This window comes from Passer montanus, unplaced genomic scaffold, assembly GCF_014805655.1.
Source record: "Passer montanus isolate IOZ18808 unplaced genomic scaffold, ASM1480565v1 scaffold25, whole genome shotgun sequence".
NCBI lineage: Eukaryota > Metazoa > Chordata > Aves > Passeriformes > Passeridae > Passer > Passer montanus.
The window spans coordinates 10,450,810-10,462,485 of NW_024367149.1; the positions used below are offsets into that span (position 1 = coordinate 10,450,810).

At 46.1% G+C, this 11,676-nt stretch overlaps 1 protein-coding gene across 5 annotated transcripts in view; it reads left to right on the forward strand.

The window, feature by feature from the left end:
* PATJ (PATJ crumbs cell polarity complex component) overlaps nucleotides 1-10,123 on the forward strand; it is a 138,924-nt gene extending 128,801 nt beyond the window's left edge. For all 5 annotated transcript variants that reach the window (XM_039711657.1, XM_039711659.1, XM_039711656.1 and 2 more), the window contains 4 exons: nucleotides 580-684; nucleotides 4,149-4,252; nucleotides 5,731-5,854; nucleotides 7,480-10,123. In XM_039711657.1, coding sequence (XP_039567591.1) covers nucleotides 580-684; nucleotides 4,149-4,252; nucleotides 5,731-5,854; nucleotides 7,480-7,626 — 480 coding nt within the window. In that variant the 3' untranslated portion in view covers nucleotides 7,627-10,123. The remainder of the gene's footprint in view (nucleotides 1-579; nucleotides 685-4,148; nucleotides 4,253-5,730; nucleotides 5,855-7,479) is intronic.
* The last annotated feature ends 1,553 nt before the right edge of the window (nucleotides 10,124-11,676 follow it).

Sequence of the window (11,676 nt, forward strand, 5' to 3'; positions counted from 1 at the left end):
CATGGTGAACACTTCCAGTTCTGGAGAGAGTTTCAAGGAATCATGAGGATTGAGAAGAATTTATTATGCAGATCCACATGCTTTGGCCCATGAGATTCATTAGGACATGCTGCTACACTCATGCCTTGTCTCTGGTGGAATTAAACAGTGGCAGGTCGAGATCATTTTTGTGTGTAGGAAGAAGAAATCATCCAGGTTAATTGGATTAATATCAGAAGTTCCTTCTCCCCCATACAACATTCAGCATGTGCTTACACGATCTGGAAGAATATGAACTTGTCTGCACATTCAGGCACAAATGAATCCTTTCTGGATGGGAGGGCAGCAGTGAGAATCTCCCTCCCTCTCTGCTTGCAAATAGAAGGAGCAAAATACAACCCATCTTTGTTTTCTCTGATCATTATTGTTAGTGTTAAAAAAAGAATGGGAAATGATCACTGGCAGTGCAGAATCCTCACAAAAGGGATCCTGCAAAAGAGAAGCATGACTGTGCAGTGCCAAGTTCATGAGGAATTTTAAGCATTCTTAATTTTAATTTTCCCTAATGCTGGTAATTTTCCATTACTGTTGTACTTTCAGGTTGGAGATCGGATTGTCAGCATTAATGGGCAACCTTTGGATGGGCTGTCTCATGCAGATGCAGTTAATCTACTAAAGAATGCTTATGGGAGCATTATCCTGCAGGTATGGTGATAAATTGAACATGCAGCTGCAGCAGGGTAGATAAATGGCATTCAGGAAGGGGAAAAAAAAAAAACCCTGAGCATCCCTGGCACGAGGCAGCACAGAATTGCAGGGTGCTTTGCTGGTGGGAATTACACAGGAGGAGAGCAAGAAATCATTTCCATTCAAAAATTCTTTATTGCCATTCACACAGGCTGTGAGCGTGGTTCTATAAAAGCATAACAAAGGGAACAAAATAACTTGTTGCCACATGTGATAAATCAACAAGCTTCCAAGTTGTGGTTGTTTTTTTTTTTAATTGGAAGTTAACTAGGAACAAGAAAATGTGTGTGTGTGCTTGTGATGTAATGAGACAGGGACCCACAGGGTAGTTCCCTTGTCCTTGAAAGAAATTCTAGCAGAATTTAGGACAAATGATGGCATCATCACCAAGACAGAGCTGCCTGGAACTGATTGTTCACCAGGTAAAGGATAAAAACAGTGAAGAGAGAAAACAGTGCTGTGACTGCTGTGTTTCTCTGGTAGCTAAAAGGGACATCTTCTGCCACATTGCTCCTGATTGCTGCCTGCCACTGTGTTGATCCATAATTTATTTTTATGTTTACACAAAGAAATGGGGAAAATACTTGCCAGTTAGAATTCAAAATTCTACTCCTTTGCAGAATTATTGCAACAATTGGAAAACAAGCTGAAGGCACCACTAAAATCTATTCTTAACTCCCTTTATCATGACAGCATTTTGGATTGGACTCATCCTGAGGGACTTTTGCAAGCTTCTTGCTTGTATTGTGACACAAATGTGGCTATAAAAAATGGGGGAGGGGAAGGAAAAAGAGGCAATGAAATGATAATAAACTTAGTTTGAGACTTGCTCATTCTTTGTTTTGTCTGTCCATGAACTGCTGACCCAGTAAGTGATGAGCCAGTTCCAGAGCAGATGGTGTTTTGTGTAGTTCCATTGAAGTCAGAGGAAACACACAGATTCACACCAGCTGAGGATTCTCTGTTAAATTATAGTTATCATATTGTTACTAACGTTGAGTAATTTCACTTTTCATGTCAACAGTGTTCCCTGAATAGAAAATGAAAGCTTGCTGCAGAACCCAAAATTGCTCATCTTGAAAGCTGTAATACAGCTCAATATTGCACACCATGATGGATTTAAAAATATTCCTGATGGGGCACTCTGGCACTGGGTCGCTCACACAAAGAAAGAGCTTCTTCTAGAAATGCCACTGGGTTAAAGAGCTTCTTCTGGAAGTGCCCTTGGGTCTGTCAGTTGGCTGTTTTTCTTCTTCTGAGCATTCTGTCTCATTAAAATGAGCTTGATGCTGTTCACAGATGATAGAGGTTTATTGGGACAGAGTAGAGGCTGTTTTCCTCTGGTAAAAATCTGCTCTAGGAAGGTGGGCTGTTGTGTTTTAACACCTGGAGTGGTGTCAAAGCGTGGTGGTGGTTCCCTTCCCCACCAAGCACGGGTACCTCTCCCCCATCAAACTCCTCTTTTTTTTCCCCCAAAACACTCCAAAAGGAACAATCCTATCGCTGTGATCATCATGAGTGATGTGCCATTGAGTAATTCTGTTTATTATCAGGGTGGACCACTTTGTGGCAGGCTGCTCTGAAAGGTCAGATAATTGTGTTCAGTGGGGTGGAAAGGCTTATTATGGGAACGTCCTGGGAAGGAGTTTGCAAATGCTCTTTGCAAATGGGAGATTAAGGTCTCAGGGGAACAATCATCCCTCTCAGCTGTTTTGATGCCTTGGTTTAATTTAATTTCTTTTCTGCAGGTGTAGTAATGAGATAAGGGGGAGCTTTTTTACAAGGTTGTTGAACTCTGGTGTGTTCTTGCTGCCAGCTGAAGATTTTTGAATATAGATTTGTTTTTACCCTCGTTTTTATCGAACTACAACAAAAAAAAAAAAAAAACATGACAAATGCTGGCTGGAATTCCTTACTGTGATGCCAGAGGAAGGGAACCTTGGTGGGGTCTCTGCTGGCTGAGCCAGGTGCTGTTGTCACCTGCTGGAGCCCCTTCCTTTGGGGCATCCTGGAACCCAAGGCCTGGGATGCAGAATTTGCATGGAAACCTCCTGGCTCCATCACCCTCTTGGCTCCAGAGGGTTGGGGAAGAGGGAAATGTTGCTGTGGAAGAATTGTGAGCACTCATTTAAAACAGATTTATAGAACAAATTTCTTACTTTGAAAAGGGAAGTTTTCCTTAAAGCCAAGCTCACAGCAACGAGTGGAAGAAGTACCTGCTCACTTTGATAAAATAAGGCCATAGCTAGAGGAAATATTGGAATTGTGCTTCCTGGCTGTTCTTCACTGTGTCTGAGGTGAACTCCTGTGCTGCAGTAAATGTCAGGCAGAGAAGAATATCTCCTCAGAGGGAGATGGAGTTAGGGGATAACCACAGAATGCACTTGTTGGGAAATTGATGTCCTTTCAGCTGTAAATGCTTCAAATCAAAACTATTTTGTGGTGGTTTCTTTGAAAATTTTCCTTTAAAAAAAAAGTACATAAAAAAACAGCATCAATGAATTTAAAATAAAGTTAATTGCAGGGCCCTCACTATTCTCACAGAAGGAATCAAACCCCTTTGTGGTGGTTTCTTTGAAAATTGTCCTTTAAAAAAAAGTACATAAAAAATCAGCATCAATGAATTAAAAATAAAGTTAATTGCAGGGCCCTCACTATTCTCACAGAAGGAATTCCTTCCCAATCTCCCATCCATGGCTGCCCTCTGGCAGTGGGAGCCATTCCCTGTGTCCTGTCCCTCCATCCCTTGTCCCCAGTCCCTCTCCAGCTCTCCTGGAGCCCCTTTGGGCTCTGGAAGGGGCTCTGAGCTCTCCTTGGAACCTCCTCTTCTCCAGGTGAACCCCCCCAGCTCTCCCAGCCTGGAGAAAGAAACCTTTCCATAGAAACCTTTTCCACAGAAAGGTGCTCTGGCCCTCAGAGCATCCTTCAGGATGTTGTCAGAATAATAGAGGACCCAGAATTGAGAAGTTGAACAATCCAGTTTGTTTTCAGGCTAAAAATTCAGAGAAGTCAAAACCAAGGATTAATTTGTTCCCTGCTCATCAGACAAACCAGTCTGAGGCATTTCAGGGGTTTTGCCCAATGATCCCTTGGATCTTGGTGTTCTCTTAAAGGTTGTGGTGGTTTCTTTCAAGGCCAGTCCTGGGCCCTTTGTGTTAACTCTTTCCTTGGAAAAGCAGCCTTTTTGTCTGGATTACCCAGACTCTTCCCCTTTGCTCAGAGCCTGAGTGGTGATCTTGTGAGGGCCAGGCAAAGCTTCAGAGCAAAATTTGCACTGAACCCCAGAAAAGTGGCTGCTCTTACCTGAAAGTGTGGAACCAGTGGAGATTTAAGAGAGCAGGACTTGGTTTTAAAGCTTGCTAGGGGAAAAAAGCCAACAGCTGATTTTCCAAACTGTATTTCCTTGCATCCCTGTTGCCCAGGTGGTGGCTGACACCAACATCAGTGCCATTGCCAGCCAGCTGGAGAGCATGTCCACGGGCTGCAGCCTGAGCCTGCCCTCCGAGCATCCCGCCGAGGACCCTGAGTGAGTTCCTGCTCTCCTGCAGAGCTGGGGGGGGTTCCTGGGCTAGGGAAGGGGAGCAAGGAGGTCTCTCCCACTGCTTCTCTCTACTTTTCCATCACCTTTAAAATGAAAGCTCTGTGACCTTCCCCAAGTTGATGGTGGGCTCGTGTCTGTCTTCGCCTGCTGACAGAAATTACTTGAGTAAATAAGCACAAAATGGGTTTCCAAGCACCATTTCTGGGTGTTTTTCAAGGAAAAAGTATCCCTTTTCTTCCTTAATGTTGTGCTGACATGGTATTTCTGCCCTTGTCCATTGGCTTCCTCATCTGGAAGGAGTTCTGATCACAGCAATTTGAAATAATTTGGTATTGGCAGACTGATGCCAGAGGTGTTAAAAACACCTTACAAAACACGTCCCAGGACTTTGTATTTTCAATCTTTATAGGTTTATGAGCCAAAAAAATTCCAATTAAAGTCATCCCTGCTTGCAGCACTTGTGTGTGGTGATGGAAGTTGGAGGTCCAGCCCTGCCATGCATCGTTCTCCATCGTGTGCTTTTCTCACTGTAGCATCCCAGTTACCATTTTGAAATTCATTTATTCTCCATTTCAGCTCATCATTTTCATTATGTTCTCCATTTTCATTCTGTGGTTCATTCTATTTATTTTAAGAAGTTGCTGTCCTGCCTCAGGAGGGTTGAGTGTAAAAGTTGAGCTCTTTGTGCTGCATTCTGTGGTCTTAAAATGTGAGATGCTGGTTTTATTGCTGCTCCCAAAGGAGAACTGCTTGCTCTACAAAAGGATTTGTAATCTTTTTTCATATCAAAGCAGCAGGGAAATTTGGAGGAGAAAATATGAAGAATTAGGTATGTCCTAAAAATGCATAGATATTACTCAGCTTGGGCTGCACCTTTAGAAGGGTGGAAGATGCCAAGTGGATTCCATGGAATCATGGAATGGTTTAGGCTGGAAAAGCTCTCTCAGATCATTGAGTGCACAACTGCTAAAGCTACCACTGACCCATGCCCCAAGTGTCACATCCACACAGGGCTGGGCACTCCACTGTGCCAATGCCTGGCCACTTTCTGTCCACAGCAGTTCTTTCTACACAGGTAGAAGTTACTCATTTCAAATTTGAGATGGATAAATTCATATGAATGGTCTAAATTCCACCAAAAAAAAAAAAATCTTCCTTTGCTCAGTGTAGGCAGAGAAAACCCCTGAAGAGTTCAGGCTCCAGCTAATGAGCTCTGGAGTTATGAGCACAGGCATGTGGGTATAATAAAAAACTTAAAAATAATTTTTTCCAAGTGAGGAGCTGGAGCACACGGAGCAGCCTTTGAACTCTGGGCTTTGCAGGAATGTTCCAGTGCAAGGGTCATGGTTTGTGACTGTGTGAAAAAAACCTCGTGGTAGATAAATGTCTGTGTGAGTGTTCCTTCTGCATAAAGTCCCAGAGACAGACACTGCTTATCTAAGTGATATTTGTTGTGTTTTCAGAGCACCTCAGCCTAAGATTATTACTTTGGAGAAAGGCTCTGATGGACTGGGATTTAGTATTGTAGGGGGGTATGGAAGTCCCCATGGAGACCTGCCCATTTATGTCAAGACTATATTTGCCAAGGTATCTTTTTTTTTTTTTTTGCTTTCTTCCCTTTTTTCTGTATTATCTTTAAAAATAAACCTAAGATTGGGCTTGGATAATATATTATGTAGCAGAAAGCAAAATGTACTGTCTGAGTAGGTTGCTGTGAGTTAGTGGACCCAGAACTCATAGCTGGCTTCTCAGTTTATATTTCATATTACTGATGGCTGAAACAAGACACTTTGTCTCAGCAAAATTGCTCTGTGTACTTGGGAAACTTGAGTTTGTACATTAAAATATTTATAAGGCAGCTTTCTATCTGTAAATCTCCAAGAGATTTCCAGGAGGTATTGAAGGCATCTTTTATCCCCACTGTGCAGAAGTGAGGAGATTGCAGAGATGCTGTATCCTGATGAAAAAGCAGGAATTAGCCCATCTCTGATCCCAGCCCTGAGTGTCTGGGGGGATTGGGGACCCTGCCAGGTACAGAGAGCTCAGAGAGCTCCAGCCTCTGAGCCTGGGGAAGAATCAAAATACATTATATTATAGGAGGGAGATTTGCCCCTTTTCCCACCCATCCCCTGCTAAAAATGAGCCAGCAAGACTTGTCAGGCATGGCCACACGAGGGGAGTTCTGGAAATGGAAGGGGAGGGAAGAAAACCAGTGGGAATTAGGGATACTTGCCATAAAATAATTGTGAAGTCTGTCACATGCAGCTGCTTGCCCTGTGCCTGCTTGGTGTCCCTTGTGCCAGAGCAGGTGATGTGGTTGGGAAAACTTTGTCTGAAGGTAAAGTAGGAGCCATATCTCCTGCTACTCTGGGGCTCAAACCACAAATATCTGGTATTTTTACAGTTTGAAATTATTAAAATATTGTGCCTTTTAACTGGTGCTTAGGGCTACAAGTTTCTAGATGCGAGCATGACTGAGAAATCCTAAATGGAACCTGAAGTTCCTGCAAGTGGGGCAGAGACACTGTGAGCCAGCCTCTGGGCAGGCAGGGCTTGGGATTTAGGTAAAAGAACTTCCCTGAGATGTCTGGAGGAGAAGAGCCATTTCTAAAGCTCTGTGGAAGCTTTCAGGACCGTCACAGAACTTTTCAGGCTGGAAAAACCCTCTGAGATCACGGAGTCCAGCCGTTCCCCCAGCACTGCCAACCAATGTCCCCAAGTGCCACATCCACATGGCTTTTTAATCCCTCCAAGGATGGGAACTCCACTGGACAGTCTACTCCAATATTTGGCACCTTTTGGTGAACAAAATTATCCTGATGCTCAGCCTAAACAACCCGAGGCCATTTCTTCATCTCGGCTGGGGCTGGGGGCAGTGCCCAGGTTGGTTCCTTTTCCCTCCCCACTTTTTTAGCTGTTTCTCAGCCGTGAGGCATGGAGCACATTTAAATGCTGCTTTAACAAGCCTCTCCATGATCATAAAATCCACAGCCAATCCCTACCCAGGCCTTTTTTCAGGGAAGAGCCAGCTCTGTCTCCTGGGCGCGTACCCTGGCAGGGTGGGGAGCGATGGGCGGCGGCTCAGGGGGAGCTCAGTGCTGCCATTTCTCCCGGCCGTGAGGGATTCCCAGAGCTCCATGCCCCATTCCAGGCAGCATTCCAGGCTCCAGGAGCCCGGGGGTGCCACGCTGAGCCCCGGTTTGCCATTGCAGGGCGCGGCGGCCGACGACGGACGGCTGAAGCGCGGGGACCAGATCGTGGCCGTCAACGGGGAGGCCCTGGAAGGCGTCACCCACGACCAGGCCGTGGCCATCCTGAAGCGCCAGAGGGGCACAGTGACCCTGACAGTGCTGTCCTGAGACAAACTGAGCTATTTTAGGCCATCAGCAGAGCTGTCCGACACTGCCCAGCCCCCAGCAGAGCCTGGGTCAGCGCTCGCGCCGCTGCCAGGCGCGGCAGCGCGCGTCTCCCGCTTCATTCAGCCTCCCACGTTTCTTCAGCCTTCCTCCCCGCCCTCCACGACTCCTGGTGGCTTCGGAGGCTTCTCTGGACAAGTTTTAATTAAGGAACTTCAAAGGGCAAGACTCGTTGTGCTTTATTTAACGCGTCGGTTTGTCCCCGCTGCTCTGAGCCCCGGTCGCGACTGCTGAACCTGGAATCAGTTCGCACACAAAAGAGAATTCAGATCATCGGCTGATCCCATCTGAGGAGCAGAAATAAATGCAGAGTGACTTGTCATCTCACTCATGATTTACTTATGCTAATTGTTCTTTCAAGTATGCCAGAAAACATTAGCAATGTAATTAAATTACCACTGTTCCAAATGATGAAATATCAAATTCTCCTCTGGGAAATTATTTGTGCTCGGCACAGTAAGTCTGATAGTCAAATGTGAACTTCTCATGTTTATCTCTTTGGGTAGGTCTGTGGAAGTCAGTCAGAGGTAATTACTGTGATGTGTCAATTTGCAGCCTTTAGCATGAAAAATAAACGAGGGGAGAGGGAAATTTATTTTTTTAGGCTTTTAAAATGTTTGAGCCTTTTCAGGTATTTAGGCAGCATGAACAACAACAGCGTAGCTCATTCTATTCTAATTCTATTTTTTAAGAAGAAATGTGCTGATATATGCTAGGCATGTCGCATACAAAGGCAGTTGTTGTCGTGCCAAGCTGCAGCATAATTGTTCATCCTGAAACTTTAACGAAGACAAAAACTTTGCTTTGGGAATGTGATCCTGTAAGTCTAGGAACGACGGTGAGCAGACCCTCCAGCTCGATGGAGTTCATCCTAACCACCAAACTGATGGACATTTCCAAGAGTCCCCCCAGGATCTGGCAGTGCAGGAAGAGGCTTTCGTGGATCCTGGAGGATGCTCCTCTCCTGGGGCTGCCAGAGTAATTTTTGGGTAACACCAGGCACTGCCAGGCAGGGCTGGGATGATCTCCCACAGCCAGGTGCAGCAGTTGGGATGAGTTCCTCCACCCCTTCCAGCTCAGTTGAATCCCCCAGGCAGATTTTTGGGGTCTGAAGCCCACGAGGAGCCTTCCCAAGGCTGGTCCCACTCTGGAGGTGGGGTGCAGGAACGTTCAGCCAGAAGTTCCCAGCTTCATTCCATGTCCCAGCCCTGGAGCAGTGGTGATGTGAGTGTGGCCTTGGTGATTTAGCAGATGAATTTGGCAGGCAGATTCCTGGCAGTGCAAGGCGTTGTGGGTTAATCTTCCTGTCCAGAGGAGCAGGAGGGGGTTTGGAGGAAGCAGCCCAGTCTGATTTGGAGCTATTTGGCATAATTTGTAATGCTGATGTAGCCAGGAGAGATGAAAGGGGGCTGGGGTCAGAATTGGCTGCTCATTTTGTGTGAAAAATTCCAGGAGTTAAGTGGAAAGAAGGTTGAAAATCTGCAGCATGATAACTGAGCAGTGCAGGGAGGTGTTAAAGGTACAGCTGTTCTGTGTAATTTAATGGAATTTTCCCCATTTTACATACAGGAACCAGTCCTGAAGCGAGGTGAACTACATTGAGACTGGAATGCTGTGATAAGTTTTCATGGAAAAGGGTTTTCCTTTTTGCTTGGGAAGTTTTCCATAACTTTAGGTAATCACAAAGTGCATTTAGCCTGCTGGAACCATTGGTGGGTATTCCCTTAATAGTGCCTGGAAGAGACTTCTCATTTTCAGTGGGTTCCCAGTGTCCTGTTGGATTTGCCAGGTGAGGTGTGAGTGGAATGCTGATTGCAGACGCACAGGAATGTCTCCAGAAGTAGAAATCTGGAGAATTCTGAACAAACTGCTCTGGTTGCACAAGTACCCGAGGCGTGCAGGAGTTCAGGGTGGGCTGTGAGGAGGTGCCCTCAGCAGCAGTGTGTGGAATTTATCAACCAAAGGGAAAGATTCTTCTGTCCTGTGTTTTTGTACCCACCCTGAGACGTTGCCACATTTAATCAATGAAGTTGTACACGGCTATTTATCAGCCTGTGATGCACACGCAGTTCATAGACATCAATAATAGAATTTATGGGCTGAGGCATTTTGCACTTCTCCTTGCACAGAAGGAGAGAGAACATTTTCTGCTTCTTGTAATTTGCACTTTGTGTGTTCGAATATATTACTGCCAAAAAAAAGAATTATATTGCAACTAATTAATAAGCCAGTGACCATGCTCCACGTGCAGGGCCAAGGCAGAGAATTCAGTTTGCACCACGCTTGTCTGGGTGGGGGTGGGTGTTCTGGTTTGTTTAAAACTTAATTTCTGCGCAAGGGAAAAAGCAATTAAACCTCCTGATTGTATGTTTATGTAGATCAGTAAAATGAGACGTTTTATGACTTCAAAGGTTCTAAATAAAGCTCGGTTGCATAAGTAGTTGTGCATTTGTTTTATTCTGTATTTTAATTTAAGTCAGTGTTCAAAGCTGTTGCATGCCCTGATATCCAGTTTAAACTTCCTCTGGCAAAACTTTTCCTCTGTTTCCTCTTGTCCTAAGGGTTCTCCTGCCCTGGTTTGAGGACTTGGGGGGCACAGCCTTTATTTTAGAAGGGCCATGTGCTGTTCACAGGCCTTCCATCAGCTTCCTCACCTGGAGAGCCCTGGAACTACCTGCTCTGGGCAGTGACAGCACCAGGAGCCATCTCAGGGCATTTCTTGGCCAGGTTATGATGTGGTGGTGGTGGCTGGGCTGGTGGGGCCAGCAGGTCAGCCTGGAGGGGTGAGGGATTCCACCTCATTGTCCTGCAATGAGGAATCATTGTAATGCCCCTAAATTCCCTGTAAATAATCCCAGCAGAGTTTACTCCCAATTCCTGCACAAAAAGGGGAAAAATGCAGTGGTAGCATAAACTCTTTATTCCCTGTATTTCGGATCACAGAATCCCAGAATAGTTTGGGTTGGGACTGACCTTAAAGCTCATCCCATTCCACCCCAGCCAGAGACACTTTCCACTGCCCCAGGTTGCTCCAAGCCTGATCCAACCCAAGGGATTCCTGAGCAGTTAAAGAGCTCATGAGAAGTGTTATGTTTTCCAGGGCAGATATTTCCAAATATGAGTTTATAGTCCCCTTTTGAGAAGGATGAGAAAATCAGGGTAAAGATTCCTGGTTCTGCAAGGTAAGCACAGGAGCAGGGCTGGCTGCTGGCACATCCTCATGGACCCACTCCAGAGCCAGGCAGGGAAAGCTGCCCAGGCCCCAGCGCGGCTCTGAGCGCTGTGCTCTGCCTGCTTTTTCTGCTGAAATGGCACTAGGTGGAGCAGTTGACAAAATATTGCATTTCTGCAGCCTTCTTGCAGGGCTGGAGGCCCAGTCAGAGGAGCTGCCCCCAGGGCTGCTCTGAGCATCTTCTCATCTTCCCAGGAAAGACAAACTCCCAAACTGTGAGCTGGCTCTTTCCCTGTGACCAGGGGTGCTGCAAAGGGGACACACCTGGGCACAGTGACAGGAGGTTTCTAGGAAAGGAAACATGGCCTGGCTCACCCCTGCTGATAAATGCATTCCATCCTGGCAAAACCAGGGCAAACTGGCCCTTGCACACCGAGCTGTGGGAACAGGACAGGGCCCAGCTTGGCCCCACAGACCCCAGAGCAGAGCAGCAGTCAATAAACTGCCCCTGCAGACAGAAATCTGCCTTTGCTGCTGAGTTTTGTTTCTTCTAAGAACGTTAAATTCTGCTGAGAGCTGCTGCACTGGCACTGCCCAAGCTGCTCGTGGGGCAGGTTCTGGCTGATAATCATCTCAAGAGGAGATTTTTCTCTTTGGATGGATCCTGGAATGGTTTGGGCTGGAAGGGACCTTATAAGATCATCCAGTTCCATCCCCCTGCCATGGCAGGGACACTTTCTACTGTCCCAGGTTGTTCCAGCCTGGCCTGGGACATTTCCAGGGATCCAGGGGCAGCCACAGCTTCTCTGGGCACCCTGTGC